The sequence below is a fragment of the Mytilus californianus genome, unplaced genomic scaffold (assembly GCF_021869535.1).
Source record: "Mytilus californianus isolate M0D057914Y unplaced genomic scaffold, xbMytCali1.0.p SCAF_5, whole genome shotgun sequence".
In the NCBI taxonomy this organism is placed as follows: Eukaryota; Metazoa; Mollusca; class Bivalvia; order Mytilida; family Mytilidae; genus Mytilus; species Mytilus californianus.
Window position 1 is genome coordinate 101,777,014 of NW_026262701.1, and position 22,287 is coordinate 101,799,300.

A 22,287-nucleotide genomic window follows, 5' to 3' on the forward strand; every position below is an offset into this window, starting at 1 on the left:
CCTTCCAACAGAGTCCAGATGAGGTAGATTTAAGGTCAAGGATGAGTAAATGCATGGCCAGTACATAGATTTTTTTATTTAGTACTCGATTAGATATTGAAAATGTACATCGAAAAATGTAAAAAAAGTATATGTCACCGACTTCGTTATCGAGAAAAAGCCATGTTTAAAATGGGTCTAGAGGATATTGAATTACATTGAATATATACGGGGAAACTCCTTATTTTTCGTCTACATTATGTGACAGAGTACATAGTGTTTTTTAAATGATATAAAAAAAAGATATGGTCACCGACATCGTTTTCCCTGTAGAAGCGACGCAACTTTAAAATTTGAACCAAAAATTAACACAAATCATGACGTCAGGAAATATCGTTATTGATAGGTTCTTTTTATCATAAGGGTCTGGATAGGGCAGGGGCGGATACAATTTTGTCAGTGGAGGTCACCTTAATACGAACTCTTATAAAATCAAATTTTGTTTTATTGATATCAATGTCATGAAAATAGTAAGAAATAAAGCAAATGGTTAAACAAGACTAATAAAATTGATTCCAATTTCATTTTTCGTGGAATCCTGCGTGCAAACGTGTCAACGATCACATCAAGTTCTAAATGTAAATTATAATGCATGTACATCAATAAAAGTTTGTATATTGATCGTCTTTTTCTCAATATCGTCTCTCATTGGCTCTTTCCTCAGAGCGGCTCTTAAAAATTAACAAGGTTTGTCCTCCCGGCCGAGATGTTCGTTTAGTCTAATACAAGCATGTGCCATATCAGTTTATGGTTTATGCCAGGGTTCTCAAAATTGTCACTGCGTATTTCTTTAAGAAAAAGTTACAGTTCCTGCATGGTTGAAAATGATTCCATGTAAAATTATTTTTTTTTTCATTTGTTATTTGACGCGTTGATAGCTTCACAAGGCCAATGTCGTTTATACCAATATGTATGTTGGGGGTTGTTTCATGATAACAATCACCATTATTGCTCGTATCAAAGCTAGGTCTATTACGAGTCGTTGGTACTTCAGAAGGGGCTGATTTGTGGCGTTTCCTGAGGGACAGATGGTAAAGGTTACAAAAAATGTAAAATGCCTGAAAATTTAGACAATTGATAGAAGAGGGGTAAAGGACCAAGAATGTTGACCCCCCCTCTATATGAATTTTGGCATCACAGATAGAGTCATCACAGTAGAAAACCGTGGTCAGAAAAGTTGCCATACAAATTTAAACTTTTAGGATTTAGATAAACTTTATATAAATAAAATTATAAGCTACCTACTGAAAACATCTAAGATTGAGGACGTTCTCTTCAGTTACACACCTACACTTCAAAGGAATCGAAGAAGTAATTAACGATCGTTAAACAGAAATGGTTAAAGAGAAACATGTTATCAACGATTAAGATGTCAAGATACATGTAAGTTATTATCAATGATAGACAAATTGATAAATTAATCAAAATATTGTAATGAAATATGACTTGGATGGAGAGTTGTCTCATTGGCACTCATACCACATCTTCTTATATCTATGGACTTGCTGCACCATTTTTGTCAACACAGGGGGTCACGTGCACCGTGTAACAACCCCCTGGATCCGCCTCTGTAGGGGTCCTTCATTTATCAATTCTTTATTTTTTAATACTAGTATTCTCTATTCGTTAAATGTAACCAACCCGTTATTCTCTATTTTTTTGGGCCTATTTTTTTCTTTTTTCTATTGTGTCTTATATTGTGTCTTATATTGTGTCTTATATTGTGTCTTATATTGTGTCTTATATTGTGCCTTATATTGTGCCTTATATTGTGTCTTATATTGTGCCTTATATTGTGCCTTATATTGTGCCTTATATTGTGCCTTATATTGTGCCTTATATTGTGTCTTATATTGTGCCTTATATTGTGCCTTATATTGTGTCTTATATTGTGTCTTATATTGTGCCTTATATTCGGCACCTTTTGCCCATTATTCTGTATTCTGTAGTCCCTATAACAAGACCTTCTTTCATGGACTTGTATTTTAAATGAAATTATAACAGCTGTAAAAAAATGTATGTTCAATATAAATATACATCATGAATTAATTACACATTTCAGACGGAAAGACTTTGTTAGTAAATGAACACAAAAATAGTAATAAAATTAAAAAGAAATCATTCTTATGTCCTGATGTAATAAAAGATGTAACTGAAGCTATAATTTTTCTGTCTTTTGGGACTCTGGGTTTCCCCCCAAAAAAGTTCAGAGTGGAGATTGGCAACACCATCAGACCCCTCACGTTAATTCATATGCCAATGTTAGGTGACGCTGTTCCAGTCCAGATTTAGCCATTTTCCGTACCATTTTTTTGTTTAAACTGATGCCGGTAAAATGAACGACGGCATTCTCTTATTCATCGAATTCAACTGTTTATATCTTTTACCATGTGATGAAAGACACAGAATTGTCAGAAGTATATTTTGTTATTTGGTCAAAAATTTATCTTCGGTTGTTTTTGTTTACTCCTGATGTGAACATTTATAATAATATTTTGCAAACCAATTTGGTTAAAATATATAGCAAATTTCAGATCAGTGTGTTATATATAAACAAATAAATATATGTGATAATTTTGCTTCTAATGGTACCATGTTGATTGAAATCCAACTAAAAATGACTTCATACAATGTACTTAAAAGCGTAGTTTTTTTTATGAAATGTAGCAAAAAGTTGTATGTGATGAATGAGCGTGTGGATTGTGGGGGGTATGTCCTTCATTTCTGTATTCTTAATTTGTTTATTCTTTATAAATTTTGCCTGTTATTCTCTATTCTTTATATTTTAGAGCCCCATTATTATCTATTCTTTATTTTTTTTGTTTGCCTATTATCATCTTTTCTTTATTTTTTAGCCCTTTATTCTGCACATTCTGCACATTTTGCCCATTAACCTCTATTCTGTAAACCCCATCCAGACCCTCATGAATACTTCTCGCCACAATATAACGGGTTTATACCTAATTTCTTGTAAATGGGTAATGAAGGGTCAGTTGTAATCGTTTATTCTTTCCATGTTCAAAAACTTTTGTACTTCTAAGTAACATTTTGATATAACAATGGCCGATAAAAAAGGAGGCGAGTGTTGTCAGGAATATTTTATCCCGCAGCACTTTACTGTGCTGTCTCAAGACATGAACAAGGTGAGCAATAGTCTTTTTCATAGTAAGTAATCAAAGTTTTTTTCTTGCAACTAGGATAATTTCAGTAGACTAGCTTAAATTTATTTTGACTCGTCTTGACTCGGGAGTACTTACTATATGAAGTTTTATATAGATGCTTGCCTATTGTTTGTCGACCTCTATAAGTATTTTTTTTGTATTTATTGTGTCTATTGATGATTGGTGTCTCGTTGATGTAGGCCTATACTTGGCACTTTTTTACTTGGAAATGGGGTCTTGAAAGTAACGAGTTTCCTTTTGTGTATGTTTCTGTAAAAAATCAAATTCTAAAACATAACAAATGCAAAACAGTATGAAAGAAAGTGTTGCCCGTAGTTATGATCGGAAATAATTTTAGTACCAATACCCTTGTATTCTTCACCTGCAACACATCGTATATTATTTTTAAATGGTATGTGTTACATCATAAACCGAAGCAAAAGGTTAAAATAGTTACAGGCTTTAGAGGCCGTAATAACCGGTGCTAAAATTTTGGTAAATAGATTCGTGCCACTAGAGTGTTTCTCCTCTTAGTTCTTTTATTGTTCTCTTCTATAACGAATGCAAAGAAATTGGATGTTCATTTCGGATTTTTCAATGTGAATCATCGCACAGAGAAATAGAGATTAATATTATCGACTAGATGCCTTAAAATACAAAAATGAATCTCGAACACGTAGAGAAGATTGTTTCATCAGTTCATTCTCTATTATTTATTATTTATACAGTGGTATACGTTTAGCGAAATTCAGATCACTAGAATTACTTCTGTCTAATCCGGAATAGGCAGACTTCAAATCCAAAACAAACGATGTCTTTAATAAAACTTCAAGCTGGACACAAATGCTGCATGCATGTATAAACAAACTGAATAGTTTCATGCACCGTACCAGTAAGTATTAAAAAGATCTGTAAAAGGTCTATACTGAGAAATCTAAACCATTTTGGAAATAGAGATACAGAACCCGTAACATCTTTCTAAAGGTTAAAACTAAGGCATCACCCATTTTTTTCTCTCGATTAAATGATTAAAAGTTAAATGTCATCCTTGTACACGAGTATAAACAATCTAACTATAGATGTTATGAATTAGGCCGTTAGTTTGCTCATTGAATTAATTCACATTTTTCATGTCGGGGCCTTTTGTAGCCGACTATACGGTATGGGTTTTTCTCATTGTTGAAAGCCGTACGGTTGCCTAGAATTGCTTACATCCACTTCATTTGAACTTTGGTGGATAGTTGTCCCATTGGCAATCATACCAAATCCCCTAATTTTATATTATAAGTATGAAATATTTGTCGCTGAACTAAATGACATTCAATTAATTAATCGTAAATCCAGTTAAAACTTCGGAGGTAAGATCATTAAATAGCTTTAGTTATTGTAAATTAAAAAAATCGTCTATCAACTATGTGAAGACGACGGAAAGTGCTTTTCATTAACGCACCATATAATATTTAATGACACGAACGTAATTAACCTAAAATGTTTGTAAACTATTTTCCTACAGGATTTACACAAATAAAACAGTCTAAGAGGGTGGTAAAAAGGGGGGGGGGGTGCTTGCACGGAAAAAACGTGAAATAAGACATAATTTCACGTTGAACGTGAAATAATTTCTGTCATGAACGTTGCACGAAAAATAAAGACTTTGATTGTGAACCTTTTGTGACTGAGTCACTGTCTTGTATATATAAATTCTCTGTGTTACTTGATATTCCCGATTTAGTATACACATTTATGAAATATATGGTTAACGGTTTTTTTAAAAAAGTATATAACAATCTTCTTAACTATCAAAATGCAAAATCGATAAGAAACAACATCAAAGGCCTTTCCGCTTTATCAAAAAACAAAATTAAATCCATTTTTTTCTTGACGATGAAGTGTTTGAATTTTATTTGAAAAATACCGCCGAGCACGCAAAATAAGGCATTTGAAAATCACGGTGCACGTAAAATTAATAAGCCGAACACGTAGAACGAGGCACCTGTCTTGCACGACTGAACGTCAAATAAAAAAGTAAAAACACGTTGAACGTGAAATAAAAAACGGCGATCACGTTGCACGAAAATAACCCTTTACCACCCTCTTCTAAGTTTACGAGATATATGCAGTTACCCCTTCCCTCCTTCATGGCAGGACGTCAGTTAGCAATATTAAAGAACACTCTTAATCATCGAAAATATTATAAAACATGGTCAAATTCGGCTTGTGAAAACTATCAATATGATTTTTTTTTATCAAATTAAAGTCATGTATTTGTCACTTATCAATCAAACACCATTTGCATAAAAAGAACTGAACTCAGATAAGAAAATGACGGTTTGTTAGATGCATTGGCAGTGTGTACTTTATCAACAATGTTAGGGAATTTCGAGTGTTTATTTTATACCTTCGTTTGGTATTTACCGAGTTCTTGCTTTGCGTTATCTTGGGATTCTGCCATGGGTGGACAGAAATGTCCGTTTTGGACTTAGAGGATAAAAACATACGTAATGTGCGAACATTTCTTAAGCATTTCTCAACATGCAGTCTGATGAATATCTCGGAAATGCTGTCAAAAAAGTGTTTTATATGGTGTAAGTCCAGTGGCGGATCCAGAGGGGGGCTTAGAGGGCGTACGCCCCCTCCTTTGCTTGCACATTTTTTTTTTGGAAAATTATTAATCAGACTAGACTTCGTGAACTTTGCCATTTCCCGCGTATTTAATTTTTATGCGACAATTCTTTACTTATAAAGATATGTTTCGCTCGTATTTACTGTAATATATTATTGATTATGTCAAAATCATGTGATTCGCTACGGTGGAGTTGACCAGTGCGTCGAAAAAACGTCACTCAGTCATTTTGAAATTCAAATTACAGTAACACATTGCTTAGGCTGAGGATGACAAGCATGACATCTTCAAAGCGACAAAGGATTGAGCAAGAACGTATTTATTGACTTCAATTTCACAACTCTACCAAACAGAAAGTAATACTCTATTACACTCTCATGAAAAAAAAGTTCCACAGCAATATTATTTACCTACGAAAACATGTTTAACCCCACACGCCCTAGCCTATTAATAACATAGCTGAATAATGATCCCCAGTCAATAAGCTCTAGATAGATTTAAAGTCTAAGGTACGGACCATTTGATTTGAGGGGGCAGTCTGAGATATTTGAGAGAAAAAATTCTGACCCTGATTTTTGCCTTAAACAAAAATTCTTGCCGTATCTGGATTGAAAACAATAATCTTGTCCACTTTTTTGCTATTAGAAACAAAAATTTCCAACAGAATTATTTAGCATTAAATAAACATGATGAATGAAAAAACGGGCGTAATTTATTTGGGGCGTAGCCTTTGGTTGATTTGGAACCCCTCACTTCCCTTGTTGGGTGAAACATTTCAACCAAACATTTGGATAAAAATTGCTTGTTTGTCTTTCTTAACTCGTGTCGGTCGTATTGTAAATTTCATTGAATAGCCCGGCGTATATCTTGTTAACAACCAGAAATCCGTGAGGTTATGCTAACTAAACATACAACAAACGCGAATTTTCCATGTCAATTTTTTACTGACAAGTCCCACATCAAATATATTAGTACATAGCTTTGGATCCATCCAATCATTTTATAATAGACAATTAATGGGGAGAATACGGCATCAAAAATGTCCAACCCTTACACTTTAACTATAAAATATACATGCCCCACGTCAGGAACCGTTAAAAAAGTGCATTTTACACTTATTTTATGTTTTTTAGCCAAAGAAAGGTCCGCTCGGCGATCTTTACATACTTCGCCCCCCTTTCCAAAATCCTGGATCCGCCCCTGATTAGTCTGATAAGTTACGATGCAAAATCGGCGATCCGGTCTTGTTGTTATATCATCTTCTGTTTCCAGCTCTTTATATGTCAATCTTCAAAACTTCAGCACCAGTTTCATGTGCGTGCATTCAAATATAAAAACCAATGTTTTCGTTTGCCGTACTGGTATAGACGACTTTTTCAGAGACAGGAAAATCAATTTACTTTCGCCATAATTATAACGTCACAATGACATCCGAGAAATTACGTCATTGCTTCAAAATACACTTAGATGAACGATGGTCATCAATGTTATAAAGCATTAATTATTTAGTGTATAATAGGTTGCAATGTTTCGATTTATAATATATACTTATTGCAATATTGATGAAACGACATATATTTCGCCTTAGCATTAAACCCCCAAACGACATATATGTCGCTTTGGCATCAACACTCAAAAGACATATATGTCGCCTTGGCATTAAGAAGGATATATTTAACGTTGTCCCGTAGGAAAATCGCCGGTAAAAGCTGGTCAAAGGGATGTAACTCGGCAAAACGTCGCAACATTTCGCGGAATCCATGCATTTACTGTAACAAGTTACAGTAAATGGACTATGTCACAGATTTTCTTAAAATTTTACATACACCTTTGGATCGTTGAACTGTATCTGAAAATCGAAAAAATAATGCCTTTATCTCTTTTTTTTCTGAAATATTACTGATTGAATTCTTTCAAAATAGGTGCCCATTTGTATAGAAAGCACATGAAATCGGTGATAAACTTTCTTAAATTTGTCCTTAAATCATCAAATTTTCATTTTTTAGTACATAATTTTGTTTAAAAACTATATGTTGTTGGTACAAAAATTTCTGTTTTAATGGTGTAAAATAATAATAGGGTCACGACTTCGTTTTTACGGTATACATCAATCAAAGTGGTGTGCTAGGTAAAAAAGTACAAAAAAACGTCGAAATAATCGTAACGTCATCGCGTTGTAGACCGCAAAACGTCGATTTTTTACGTTTTTCACTACCTGCAAGGTAACGGAATGGTTAATACACAAAAAACGAAGTCGGTGACCATATGATTATTTTGTATCATTAAAACGGAAATTTATATATCAACAACATATAGTTTTTTGAGAAAAATCTATGTAGTAAAAATTGAAGATTTTATGATTTAAAGGTAAATTTATGAACGTTTTTCGTTGATTTCTTTTGCTTCTCATACAAAAGAATTCAATCAGTAATATTTCAGAGAAAAAAGAGATAAAGGTACTATTTTTTCGATTTTCAGATATAATTCAACGAGTCCAAGTTATATGCAAAATTTTACCAAAAACTGTGACATAGCCCATTTACTGTTCCTTGACCTTACGCAACTATGAAGGTAACACTACGGCCTTTAACAATGAACAAAATCCATAACGTACAGTCAGTTATAAAAGGCCCCGGCATGACAAAAAATTGAACGAATTGAAACGAAAAAGTGTATGTTTATTGAACGGTTAACTTTTATAATTATAACGGATTAAGAATTGTTTTACAATTCACGCGTATGCTCATACATTTTAGGCCGTTTTGATAAATTTTCGACAATTAAACTGGAAGATGTAAAAATATATCAAACGACCAATGACTATATGTAACAAGTGCAAAGTTCTGGATGATGAATCTCATTCCGATTTTGATTTTGTAAATTTACAGTGAATTAGTATAAAACAAAGTTAAAAAAAATCAGCATAAAGATTTCACTGACAACAAAATGAAACATATTTTAAATACAACAACTAAACATCAAGTGAAATCTTTGGGCCCCTTTATCAAACATGCAGTCTATGGAACTGAGGACAGAGGGCACTTGAGATCATTTGTCATGCGTTTAATCTGTTTAATTTTATGTTAGTGTCATTAAGATGTTGTTCTTTTGAATTATATGTGTTGTCATGTTTTATGCTTTTGATCCTCTTATGGCTGTAATTTGAGCTCATTACGGATTTTTTTTATATACTACGGTTTTTATCGTGTAATTTCGTGAGATGGTTAATTGACTGTTATGGAATATCTGTGTCACAGATGACCACGGATATACTCCAGTTGTCGTAACCGCAATCCCGTCCTTTTTTCCTCGATTGCGACAACACCGAATGACACTCACCATCGAACTTGTACTTACCCTGAGTAACACGACGGGAACCAATAGTGGGGCAGGATCTCCTTACATTTCTGGAACACATGAAATCTCCCACATTTTGGTGGGTTCGTGTTGCATTTATTTTTTATGTAACGAATAAGTGTTTTGTTAGCTGGATTGTCGTTTTTTGTTTTTTGCCATGGCGTTGTCAGTATTTTCTCGAATGTCCCCGTAGTATCTTCCGCCTCTTTTTTTATATCTAGATTCAAAAACGTGAAATCATGTATGTTACAATTCATGAATGACTTCTTTGTCGGTGAAGTGGGGACGAGCGCAAAATGACCCAAGCAAATGATCTGCCACTATAAAATCCTTGCGTAAACCAGAGAAATTCAAAATGTCTTTACGGAAGCCTACACATAATTGTACCCAACGGACATTAATCATTATATATATCATTATGAAAGTGACAAACAAAATAACCAAGCTTTTCTATATATATAGTTCAATATAAATAAGAAGATGTGCTACGAGTGCCAATGAGACAACTCTCCATCCAAGTCACAATGTATAAAAAGTTAACAATTATAGGTCAAAGTACAAACTTCAACACGGAGCCTTGGCGTCTAGAATTCTCTTTCCTCTTTCATTTTCATTGCCTACATTCAATTTTTATACCCCAAAAGGGGGGAGGGTAGCAATTGTCCCTTTGTCCCCTTGCTCCTATGCTAGTGATTATGTTTACTCACTTTACAGTCATAAACGAAACAGTGATTTAAGGTTCATATGCATGCACATCCGTGTTATTGTCTCCGTATTTTCTGTTTTAAAGTTTGTCTAGATGAAACAAAGATGAAAGATAAAAAAGCTTGAAAAGTAAGAGAAAAAAAACGATGGAGGGAGATTATGTATATAATATATAAATTAGTATACTATTTCAGCCAAAATAAAATAATTAAAAAAACTTTAGTATAGTTTTCTTTATTTTCTCAACAGCCAGTATGGGGCCACTAATCGATTCTGAAAGGGGAGAGCACACAGATTTAATTTTTGGTCTCAAAAATTGGTCTTACCTGACTAGAAATTGAAATAGAACACTTAAAATATTCAATATTCTGTTCGGCGTTAAAAAAAATAACAAACCAGGTAGCCCCATCCCCCATTGAAATAAAATGGTCATCCCAACAACCATTAAGCTTCATATTTAGGTGTATAAGCAATCTCAGACTAGACCTATAGCACTGTTAGCTTATAAAAACACACCGAAACAAACTATAAAAATATGGTTTACAAAAGTATCATATTTTATAAAAAAAAATTGATTTTATAATATAAAAAAGAAAGAAAGTTCAAAAAGGAAAAAGAAAACACAAAACAAAAAAAAATATATCCATACGTGTAACAGGCAGGGCTAATTTATCGTAGGACATGTAGAAAAATCCGTCCGTTCGGAACAAATCTTAACTTACGGGCCCAGTTCTTTAACAAATTTATCTTAACAATGGACACTAGTAACTTAATCCATAGCTACGTATATGCATATCTCTGTTATTATGTTTTATATACTTTTTATATATTATATTATGTTAAGTTTTAAAAAAGGACGATAACCGTAAACATTGTCACATCTGATTATTTTTTGTTGAACTGTTTATTGTTAAACTTTGTCCCGACCTGAGTTATCATTTAATAAACAACCAATATGCAGGTTATGATAGCACCCAGACACATGCCACTGTCGACATATTTTACCATAGCTATACTTTTGAATATAATAAGAACTTTTGAATCTCGAACATGGAAGTTTAGATTTCAAGAAGAAATTGGATGTTTTATAGTCTGTATGCGATCTATTTCTGAAGTTCCTCATATCGCACACTTTCAAACGTGCCTCATTTCATGCACTATCGAAAGTCCCTCATATCACACAACCTCTCAAGTTCCTTATATCACACACTCTCTCAAGTTCTTCATTTCATGCACTATCGTAAGTCAAACATATCACACACTCTCCCAAGTTCCTCATATCACACACTCTGGCAAGTTCTTCATTTCATGCACTATCGTAAGTCCCTCGTATCAAACAAGCTCCCAAATTCCATATATCACACACTCTCTCAAGTTCTTCATTTCATGCACTATCGTAAGTCCCTCATATCACACAATCTCTCAAGTTCCTTATATCACACACTCTCTCAAGTTCTTCATTGCATGCACTATCGTAAGTCAAACATATCACACACTCTCCCAAGTTCCTCATATCACACACTCTGGCAAGTTCTTCATTTCATGCACTATCGTAAGTCCCTCGTATCAAACAAGCTCCCAAATTCCATATATCACACACTCTCTCAAGTTCTTCATTTCATGCACTATCGTAAGTCCCTCATATCACACAATCTCTCAAGTTCCTTATATCACACACTCTCTCAAGTTCTTCATTTCATGCACTATCGTAAGTCAAACATATCACAGTCTCCCAAGTTCCTCATATCACACACTCTGGCAAGTTCTTCATTTCATGCACTATCGTAAGTCCCTCGTATCAAACAAGCTCCCAAATTCCATATATCACACACTCTCTCAAGTTCTTCATTTCATGCACTATCGTAAGTCCCTCATATCAAACAATCTCTCAAGTTCCTTATATCATACACTCTGTCAAGTTCTCCATTTCATGCACAATCGTAAGTCCCTCATATGATTATCACACACTCTCGTAAGTCCCTCATTTCACACACTCTCTCAATATAAAAGTATAGGAGATGTCGTATGATTGCCAATGAGACAACAATCCACCAAAGTCCAAACGAAGTGAATGTACGCAATTATAGGCAACCGTGCGGCCTTCAACAAAGAGAAAATCCATACCTTAAAGTCGGCTATCAAAGGCTCCGACATAAAAAATATGAATCAATTCAATTAAGAGTACTAACGGCCTAATTTATAACAAAACAATTTATGAAAAACAAAATGACAGACATGAACCAACGACAGTGGTGTAACGGCACAGCATAAGGGCGAACTATTAATATCAATAAATTATCAGATCAATACAAAGCAGAAAAAAACATCTAACAAAAAAACAAACCGGACGTGGTTCAAGCCTTAGATCACACACTCTCTCAAACTCCTCATACCATGCACTCTCGCAAGTCCATCATTTTACACACTCTCTTAAGTTCATACCACACTCTCTCAAGTTTCTTTAAATTTCTAATCTGTACAATTAAAAAGCTAAAAGATTATATAATACCTAGCTTATAGAGGCTCCTGAAATAAAACACATATAAGTTCCAAACGCTTTTAAATGATTTTTACTTGATTTTCACAAGTATAGGTGTATTTATATGAATTATTGCATAACATTGATGGATGAACGCATTATACAACCTCACTCACGTTCAACATATTCTGACATTCGTTTAGATCTATTGGCTATTCCTATTTAGACCGTGTCCTTGTGTACTTCCATAAAATGTTTGAAGGATTTCCCTCCGGATAAAATATCCCAGGAATTAGAAGATAAAAACCAGGTTGCAAACCTGAAACGACGACCGAAGACGATATATCGATGGTTTAAATAAGGAAAACTTAGACTATATATTTTTTTTCTATCTGAAGTGGTACAGACGCATGAAAATAAATGAGGTTTTATGCATTGAATGTTTTATAAAGCTTGAGTCCGGTTAAGAAAATAGCCGAAAAGGGTTACTTTATCATTTACCGTCGAGTTTTCATTTTTAGCTCACCTGGCCCAAAGGGCCAAGTGAGCTTTTCTCATCACTTGGCGTCCGTCGTCCGTCGTTGTTAACTTTTACAAAAATCTTCTCCTCTGAAACTACTGGGCCAAATTTAACCAAACTTGGCCACAACCATCATTGGGTATCTAGTTCAAAAAATGTGTGTGATGACCCGGCCTGACAAACAAGATGGCCGCCATGGCTAAAAATAGAACATAGGGGTAAAATGTAGATTTTGGCTTATATCTCTGAAACCAAAGCATTTAGAGCAAATCCGACATGTGTTTAAATTATTGATAAGGTCAAGATCTATCTGCCCTGAAATTTTCAGACGAATCAGACAACCCGTAGTTGGGTTGCTGCCTCTGAATTGGTAATTTAAGGAAATTTTGCTGTTTTTGGTTATTATCTTGAATATCATTATAGATAGAGATAAAATGTAAACAGCAATAATGTTCAACAAAGTAAGATCTGCAAATAAGTCAAAATGACCAAAATGGTCAATTGACCCCTTAAGGAGTTATTGTCCTTTATAGTCAATTTTTAACATTTTTTTGTAAATTTTTGTTAATCTTTTACAAAAATCTTCTCCTCTGAAACTACTGAGACAAATTTAACCAAACTTGGCCACCATCATCATTAGGGTATGTTGTTTAATAAATGTGTCCGATGACCCCACCTGCCAACCAATATGGCAGACATGGCTAAAAATAGGACATAGGGGTAATATGCAAGTTTTGTCTGTTATTTTTTGAACCGTTATAATAGAAAAAAATCTGAAAGGAAGTTCAGAATTATGAGCTCTACCAATTGTCCATATATGTCAAAACTGTTAGACAAATTCTTGTAGGAGTTATTGCCCATAAATGACAAATTTACCATTTTTTTTTTCATTTTTGCCTATTATCATGTTAACTATGATATTTAGAGAGAAAAAGGTTTTTTTCTGTTATGCCTTACATGATTTAAATTATAATAGATAAATAAACACTTTAAATCACAAAAAAGATCAGCAAGGCAAGATCCATTAAAAAGTCAAATTTTGCCGATATAGTTAGTAGACTGTCACTCTTCATAGGAGTGATTGTCCTTGAATGAGGATTTTTTTGCCCTCTTTTGTGTTTTGAGCAAAAACTAAAGAAGATAGAGAGAAACTAAACAGACTACAACATCAGTAATACAAGATCAACAAAATAGAGATTTTCGTCATGAAGTCTATTCTCGTCTACAATATGTTGGAGAGTGTCCTTTGTTTGATAGGTGAGCGACACAGGCTCTTTAGAGCCTCTAGTTATTATATTGTATTGTATTGTATGTTGTTTTGAGTAACGATGATTACTCTGCTCCGTAATGGGCGCCGTGATTGGCACAATAAAGTATCTTGTATCTTTTTATTTCAAATCAAGTGAGAAAATTATTCATTCATAAGTTGTTTAAGATATTAGCTTTAGCTTTTTTTGACTCAGTGGATGAATTCTTTATTTTTCACAAGGTTGACCTGATTTTAGTATTTATATATATATATATATAAATATATATCTATGAAGGATATAAAATCACTTTTTCTTTGAAGCATACAATTTTTGTCTCCCTTTGTCTTGTGAATTTTTTAGTTTTAATTTTTACTTTGATTCTGTGTAAAACCTTTTTACTTTCTGATGCAAATGTAACTGCCTTAAAAAAATAACAAATAAAAAAAAAACACACACACACCACACACACACACATATATATATATAAGAGGTGTGGAGTAAATGCCGTCAATCAGACAGCAACCAAACTACACAAAAAATCAACATACGCCAGATTCCTCAACAATAGGGACACATATCTATAAATCAAGTCAAGTTCTAAATTCGTCCCAGGGTGAATAAATTTTACAGATTACAACGTCACATCTAAATCTAGGAAAGGACAGTTACTGAATGGCAGTGATGTTTACATATGATTTATTTAAAGTCATATGAACTTCAAATTTAAAAAAAACAAAACGTTGAATATGTTCTTAATACTTGAATGGCTAAGTTTTACTACACAACAAGAGTACGTGAACTGTCTTGTAAAAGACAATCCTAATTACTATTATCAAAATCTTCATAAATACACTTTAAGCTTTCAGTATCTCATCACACTTCCAGTTAATATATCAATCATACTTACCCTTTTCAGTCTAGTAGCTAGTCAGAGTCCTTTATCATTTGCAATAAAAACTAAATGTGCCGGATAACTGGAAATTAAACAGGGGAGATGTTCAAAATTCCAGTCTTTCCATACGCCTATTTCAGAATATTGCTAGCTTTTCTTGCATCCTTGGTACTAATTTTGTGACCTCTGATTTCGAGTCGAAATATATGTATATATACCATTAAATAATTGTATATCACTGTTCTTATAACAAACCAGGCAGTGGCGGAACTTCCAAGAGTAGAATTCCACAGGCTTGGAACACCCTCTTTCAGGATGTTTTTACCAGATACGTCAAAATATATATAGAAGTCCCTTATCTTTTCTCGGTTTAACCCCCTTAGGATCACATTAAAAAAAAATCTGTTTCCGCACCTGCATCCGGCTCCCTTCAAACAAAACCACTTTTAGGATATAATAATGATTACTGCTCTCCTTATTCCTTATATTATTTCGTTTGTTAGATGATGGTCTTGTTTTGGGTTTCGCATGACAGAATAGAAGATAAGGAGCAAAACATGAGGATAAAGGACAAACAAATGAGAAAATAGGCAAAAAAAAAATGAGAAAATAGGCAAAAATTGGAAAATAGGCAAAAATGGGAAAAAAGACAAAAAAATGAGAAAATAGGCAAAAAAAACGAACTTGTAAAGAAAAAAGGGTGCTACAATGTAAGGAAAAGAATACAACGGGCAAAACAATAACGAATAAAAAATGAGAAAATGTCATCAAAATTGAACAATGTGGAATTGAACTTTCCCCCTTTTCCCACCCACCCGTCCCAAATTCCATTTATCAATTAATCAATACTTGATCAAACTATCATTCAAAAGCCATGATTAATAAGACGATCATGAAATAATAACAAAGACAAAGTGTAGAAAATGTTTACGAAGAAACTGTATTAAATATAAAACAGCCATTCGCCCAATAATGCGCAACTGATTAGTCATGTGACGACAGGTATGAATTTAACCCTATGGTAGGCCTCACAGGTTGACTGTCGCACCTGTTGCATGTCCATTGTTTACAGATGGCGCTCTGCCCGGAAGTGGTTTGTTTCAGTGGTAACTCAACATGGCGTTAGGGCCAGACTGGATAAGTCAGTCTTGGTTTTTAGTTTGGATTTTTACTTTACTTCTAAGTGAATCTCAAACGAAAAAAACTTCTGTTTGTAAGTACTTAATTATATCTTTATGACTGGCTAATAATTACTATTTTTTAAGTTCACTGAAGCTATAATGAATTCGTTTAAATTATGCCTTATCGCACTCGAGTTTGACAATGGATGGCACATCTTTTATATCGATTTGCATTCATTAACAATGCACTGCATGTGTCATAGTGGTACCAAGCGTGTAAATATGTATTATCACAAAATCGTCACATTTTGTAAAATTGAATATATATTCCTTTTAGAAATATGTTGATATTTATCAAGTTATTTCTGCATTTTCAAACTATTACAATAAATGCTCCTAATGAAAGAAGTTGCTGTTTTATTTTCTCATTATTTTTTTAAAATGACATATATTAAAAAGAATTTATTTTGATTTTTGTTAAATGTAATCATAGGTGTTAAAAAAAGAGAAATTAGTATTTTAAAAGAATACTCTTATAAACATGCTCAACTTTTTCTCTTGAAGAAGCGATTTAAATTTACTATTCTTGACCTTTCGACATCCAAATAATATTTTGAAGCAAAATAAAAGGAATCCATTGCATTTTATTTTTTTTTTAATTTTATTTTAACTGATATTTTTTAATAATAGAATTAATTTATTTATTTTTGTTTTAATATTTTTTTCTCTTTGAATAATGTTTTAATGAACTACAAATGTAGATATACTCTCTTATATGTACATGTATATAGCAGGCCAAACTAAGGGTAAAGTTTTTATTGGTCTATTATAATTTTAGGAAAAATATGGAATGAAACTATTTTTTTGACAATTTTCCATGTACATGTATGTATCTGAAAAACCAGAGATATATAAAACCATATATGTCTCTGGAAAACACAGATATTCAAATTAAATTTTGGGTTGTATGTTAATGGTGCCTGCTTTATTATCTAGATTACTTCATGGTTCATATGATACAGTGAAAATTGAGTAATTGCATGTTTAGAGGTCATTATTTCAAAATAAACAAGTTCTGTTTAATACAATTGTTTCCAATAACAATGTATATATATTGTAAATTAAATTAGCATCTTTTAAAATTCATTCACAATTCTCTTCAGGTTAATTGACAATTGCTTTTATACTAACTGAAAACATCAAGCCCTTTAATAATAGATATATAACCAGAAAGTTTGCAGTGAGTGCTATAAAGCACAGCATCTAACCTGTAACTTGTTAATGAGCTTCAAATTAATACATCTGACATGGATAGAAAGTCTATTGGTGTTTAATGTGTAATTTATGTGGCATGCTCCTTTAGTGTGATGTGCAAAAATAGAATGGAACACAGAAGTTTTGTTGCTGACCACTGAAGCAAGCAGTTTTGTCCAATTAAATGTGTAAAACCCCAGGAAATTTGAGAAATTTGGTCACCATCATTCATTGAATTAAGGTTGGATTATGTTGAAAAGAGAACAAATTATCACATTTAACTCCCATCTTTTATGGGTATTTGGGAGGAGAAACTATTATGGAACAATCTTTTCATAAAGGAAAAATGAAGTGTCAGAATTTAAATGCTTGTAATCTGTATAAACCTTTATTTTTTTCCTGTAAGGTTGATTTCACAGATAATGAATAACACAAGCCTTTAAATTTTACATTCATAACTACTTTGTGTATTAATATAGAAACACATGCCAAAATAAGAAATTTGAAGGGTGTTATACAAGTTGACTGTAGATTGTATAAATGTTAGATGTCCATTGTACACATGTAGTTCAGAGTAAATGAACATTACACATACATAGTTTGGCACAGTACTATAATATTGAAAAGGATCATTACCAATGTAATGGTATACACAAAAAATGTCATGTTCATACATATATATATATATATGTATGGTAGAAAACAAAGGTAGAGTGAAAGATTAATAAAAAAAATAAGTAGAAAAAACTGAATATATACATTATTTTATTATACAGATATTAGTTTTATACAGATTTCAATTTTTCGGTTTGTAAAAAGCTAAATTTAATATTTATGTACAACTTTAAAAATTCTGATAGAACACAATAATAAATTCTTATGTATATAAAATGGCAATGTACATATTTTGGGTCTTCATAACATGTTTTTGACTTTTAGGTTATCCATGACAGTGACAAGTCCAAGGTCTTTACTTTCAGGAAGACAAATGAAATTCTTTAAATATATGATGCAAAAAATGAATTGTGAACAGGTCTAGATATTTGTCTGGTTTTAATGTGTCCTTGTGAATGGCTAGTTGTCTTCTTGTCTATCTCACATCTCCTTTCATCCAAATGTAAAGTGGGTCTGTGTTTCAATCACAAACATAAATTACTAAAAGTTCATGTGCACGTACATGTATCTTTCTACTGTCAGATATGTACACATGTAGCAGTATTTTTGCAGTATATCTTGGGAACATCCTCATGATGATGATGATGTTCTGTGGATTCATTACTATTGGGGGGGGGGGGATACCAATTTTCATGGAGTTCTTTGGTACAGTTGAACTTAAATGTTCAAAGAATTACAAATTTTCTATTGTCTTGCACATAGACTTTGGCAAAACCATGAAATCAAATATCTACCAAAATGCAAGTATAACTGAATCAACAAAAATTGGTACTAAGATAAATAACTGAATCCACAGTATATTCACCAATATTCTTTAGCTTCCCCTTTCTGTACATGCATTTCCATAAATTGTTCTGCAGGGCTCATAATTTTACAAGACTTTTTACACCAGTGGGTTATAAAGTTGTTGAATGTCATTAAGCATTGACACCTGGAAAAAATGTATACATGTAGGTGTCCAGGGACAAAGATGGTTCAACATTTTGTGGTCATTAGTGTTGTCAATGTGCCTTATAAAAAAGATATCAAAACTTCAAAGTTTTGCTGAGGATATCATCGTTAAAAGAGTACTTCTATATACTTAAGATCTAGACACGTTTACAGTTACACCTTTTATAGCTTGCTTTGCGGTTTGGGTTTTGCTTATTGTTAAGGCGGCGGTATTGTGGCCTTCACGTATAGCTACTAACTTCTACATCGTTTGGTCTTTGACTGAAAATTGTCTCATTGGCAATCATACCACATCTTATTTTTAAAAGAGCATGCCATATAATAAGACCATTCTTGAAATTGCAATTTTACAAATATACATGTATATATTCATTTAGAAATGTATGCTGTAAGCTGGATTAATGTAAAACTAGGTTTTAAAACTATAAGTACATGTACATGCATATAAATGTGTATTGTACCAAAGCTTATTACAAAGAACATATTCATGCATGTATATGTTTAGGTCTTAAAATCAGTGATAAAGTGATCAGCTGTTATAATTGTCAACCTCCACAGGTATACAGTCTCTACAGTTCAATCTTTTCTCATCACCAGCTTTCTATAAGTGCATCAGCATTGATTTTAAGCTCTATTGCCAATAACATGGCATGAAAGCTAATTACATGTAATACTATACACAATGATTTTGTCTTAAGAAGGTGAAATTAAGGTTTACAGAAATATATATAAGTTTACAAGAATATTATATTATATATAAATCAAGGACAGTACAGTTGTTTACAAGAATACTGAACATTGATGTCGTCGTCGTCCTAAGACACATTAGTTTTTGCACTCTAACTTTAGTTTAAGTGAATGGATCTCTATGAAATTTTACCATAAGGTTCAATACCACAAAAGGAAGGTTGGGATTGATTTTGGGGGTTATGGTACCAACAGTTAAGGAATTAGGGGCCAAAAAGGGGCCAAAAATAAGCATTTTTGTAACTTCCAGACATAACTTGTGTGTTAGTGTATGGATCTCTCTGACATTGTACCACAAGGTTCCATATCTCAAAGGGAATGCTGGGATTGATTTTGGGGGTAATTGCCTCCAAATTTTAGGAATGAGGGGCCAAAAAAGGGGCAAAAATCAAGCATTTTTCTAGTTTCATGACAATAACTTGTGTGTAAGTGTATGGATCTTTATGAAATTGTACTACAAGGTTCCATATTACAAAGGGAAAACTGGAATTGAGTTTGGGGGTAATTGCCCAAAACGTTTAGGAATAAGGGGCCAAAAATAAGCATTTTTCTAGTTTCCAGACAATAACTTGTGTTCAAAAGTGTATGGATTTCTCTGAAATTGTACTGCAAGGTACCATACCACAAAGGGAAGGCTGGGATTGATTTTGGGGGTAATTGCCTCAAAATTTTAGGAATTAGGGGCCAAGAAGGGGAAAAAAACAAGCATTTTTCTATTTTCCAGACAATAACTTGTGTTCAAATGTATGGATCTCTCTGAAATTGTACTGCAAGGTACCATACCACAAAGGGAAGGCTGGGATTGATTTTTGGGGGTAATTGCCTCAAAATTTTAGGAATTTGGACCCAAAAAGGGGCCATAAAAACAGCATTTTTCTAGTTTCCAGACAATAACTTGTGTTCAAATGTATGGATCTCTCTGAAATTGTACTGCAAGGTACCATACCACAAAGGGAATGCTGGGATTGAGTTTGGGGTCGATGAATCATAAGGGGTTCAAAAAATTTGGGGGGGGGGGGGGATTTTTTTTTCATTTTTTTTCTTTAAAATTTTCCATTTTAAATTGGTTATTTCTGATTTATATATAAAAGCAAATAATAATGATATGGTTTGAATAGGTAAATTAAAATTTTTTTAAGTTCTTAGACCACATTCATTCCGTGTCAGAAACCTATGCTGTGTCAAATATTAAATTATAATCCAAATTCAGTGCTGTATCAAGCTTGAATGTTGTGTCCATACTTGCCCCAACTGTTCAGGGTTCGACCTCTGGGGTCGTATCAAGCTGCGCCCAGCGGAGCATTTTATTTGCAATGTCATAAAAACATTGCAAAAATTTCTGAATTTTACACTATAATATTTTGTTCCATTTATAGTCACACAAAAAAAACCAACGTTATTTGAAGCATTTTCACGATTTTTATACGGGTAAAATAAGATAAAACTCATTTTAAAATTCTTAACACAATACAATTCCTTATGTGTTAGGGATCTTTATTAATGTCAATTGTTTGCATTAGTTTATTTCTTATTAAGAATAATAGAAACTGCATTGACAATGCACATATGGAATTTTTTATACCCACTGCTTTCTTAGTGGTTACAAATTTGTATATATAATAATTACAGTCAATCTGTCAGTTTGTCCTTCTGTTAAACTTTGTATCTGCACTTTTCTCCGTTAACACTTGACAGAATTTTGTGAAACTTTCACAAAAATTCTTAATACCCACTTAATAACTATTGCTGCTCCAATTTTATTTCTTCATCCTAATTATTTTTGAGGTTCACTTTGGTATGCTATCCACAAAAAGTGACATACTACAGCACACAATAGTACTTTTCTTTTCTCCTAAACCACTAAATTAAAGAAACTTTCTCAAAATCTTCGACATATTATGCCAAATGTGTACCTCCTATTTTAATTTTTTATACAAATTTTTGATGGTCTCCCTAATTGATTTCAGCAATTTTATTAATTTAGAAAAATTAATTGTTATGATACAATGTACTCTTAGATATATGCATATACAATATTACAAAATACATCAGTTAAACAATAAGCGGTATCCATGACCAGATTTTTATGAAACTTATATCATAGGTTTATACTTGCAATGTCTTGGACGAGTTCGAAAATCAGTGTCGATCAATTATTTTTAAAAGAGTACTGCCCCTTGGAAACATTAATCATATTGAAAATTGCATCGTTAGCGCTCTCATGTATACAATTCTTTCCTGAATTTTATGAAACTTATATCATAGGTTTATATTAGTAATGTCTTGGACGAGTTCGAAAATCAGTGCCGATCAACTATTTTTAAAAGAGTAATGCCCCTTGGAAACATTAACTATATTTAAAATTGCATTGTTAGAGCTCTCATGTGTACAATTCTTGCCAGATTTATATGAGACTTATATCATCGGTTTATATCAACAATGTCTTTGACGAGTTCGAAAATCATTGCTGGTAAATTATTATTAAAGGAGTTATGCCCCTTGGAAACCTTAAT

At 32.9% G+C, this 22,287-nt stretch overlaps 1 protein-coding gene across 1 annotated transcript in view; it reads left to right on the top strand.

Moving 5' to 3' along the window:
- The first annotated feature begins 16,117 nt into the window (after nt 1–16,117).
- The window catches only part of LOC127702150 (uncharacterized), a 69,644-nt gene continuing 63,474 nt past the window's right edge, over nt 16,118–22,287 (top strand). Inside the window, exon 1 of the mRNA XM_052206254.1 lies at nt 16,118–16,239. Within this exon, the coding sequence (XP_052062214.1) occupies nt 16,143–16,239 (97 nt within the window). The 5' untranslated portion in view covers nt 16,118–16,142. The remainder of the gene's footprint in view (nt 16,240–22,287) is intronic.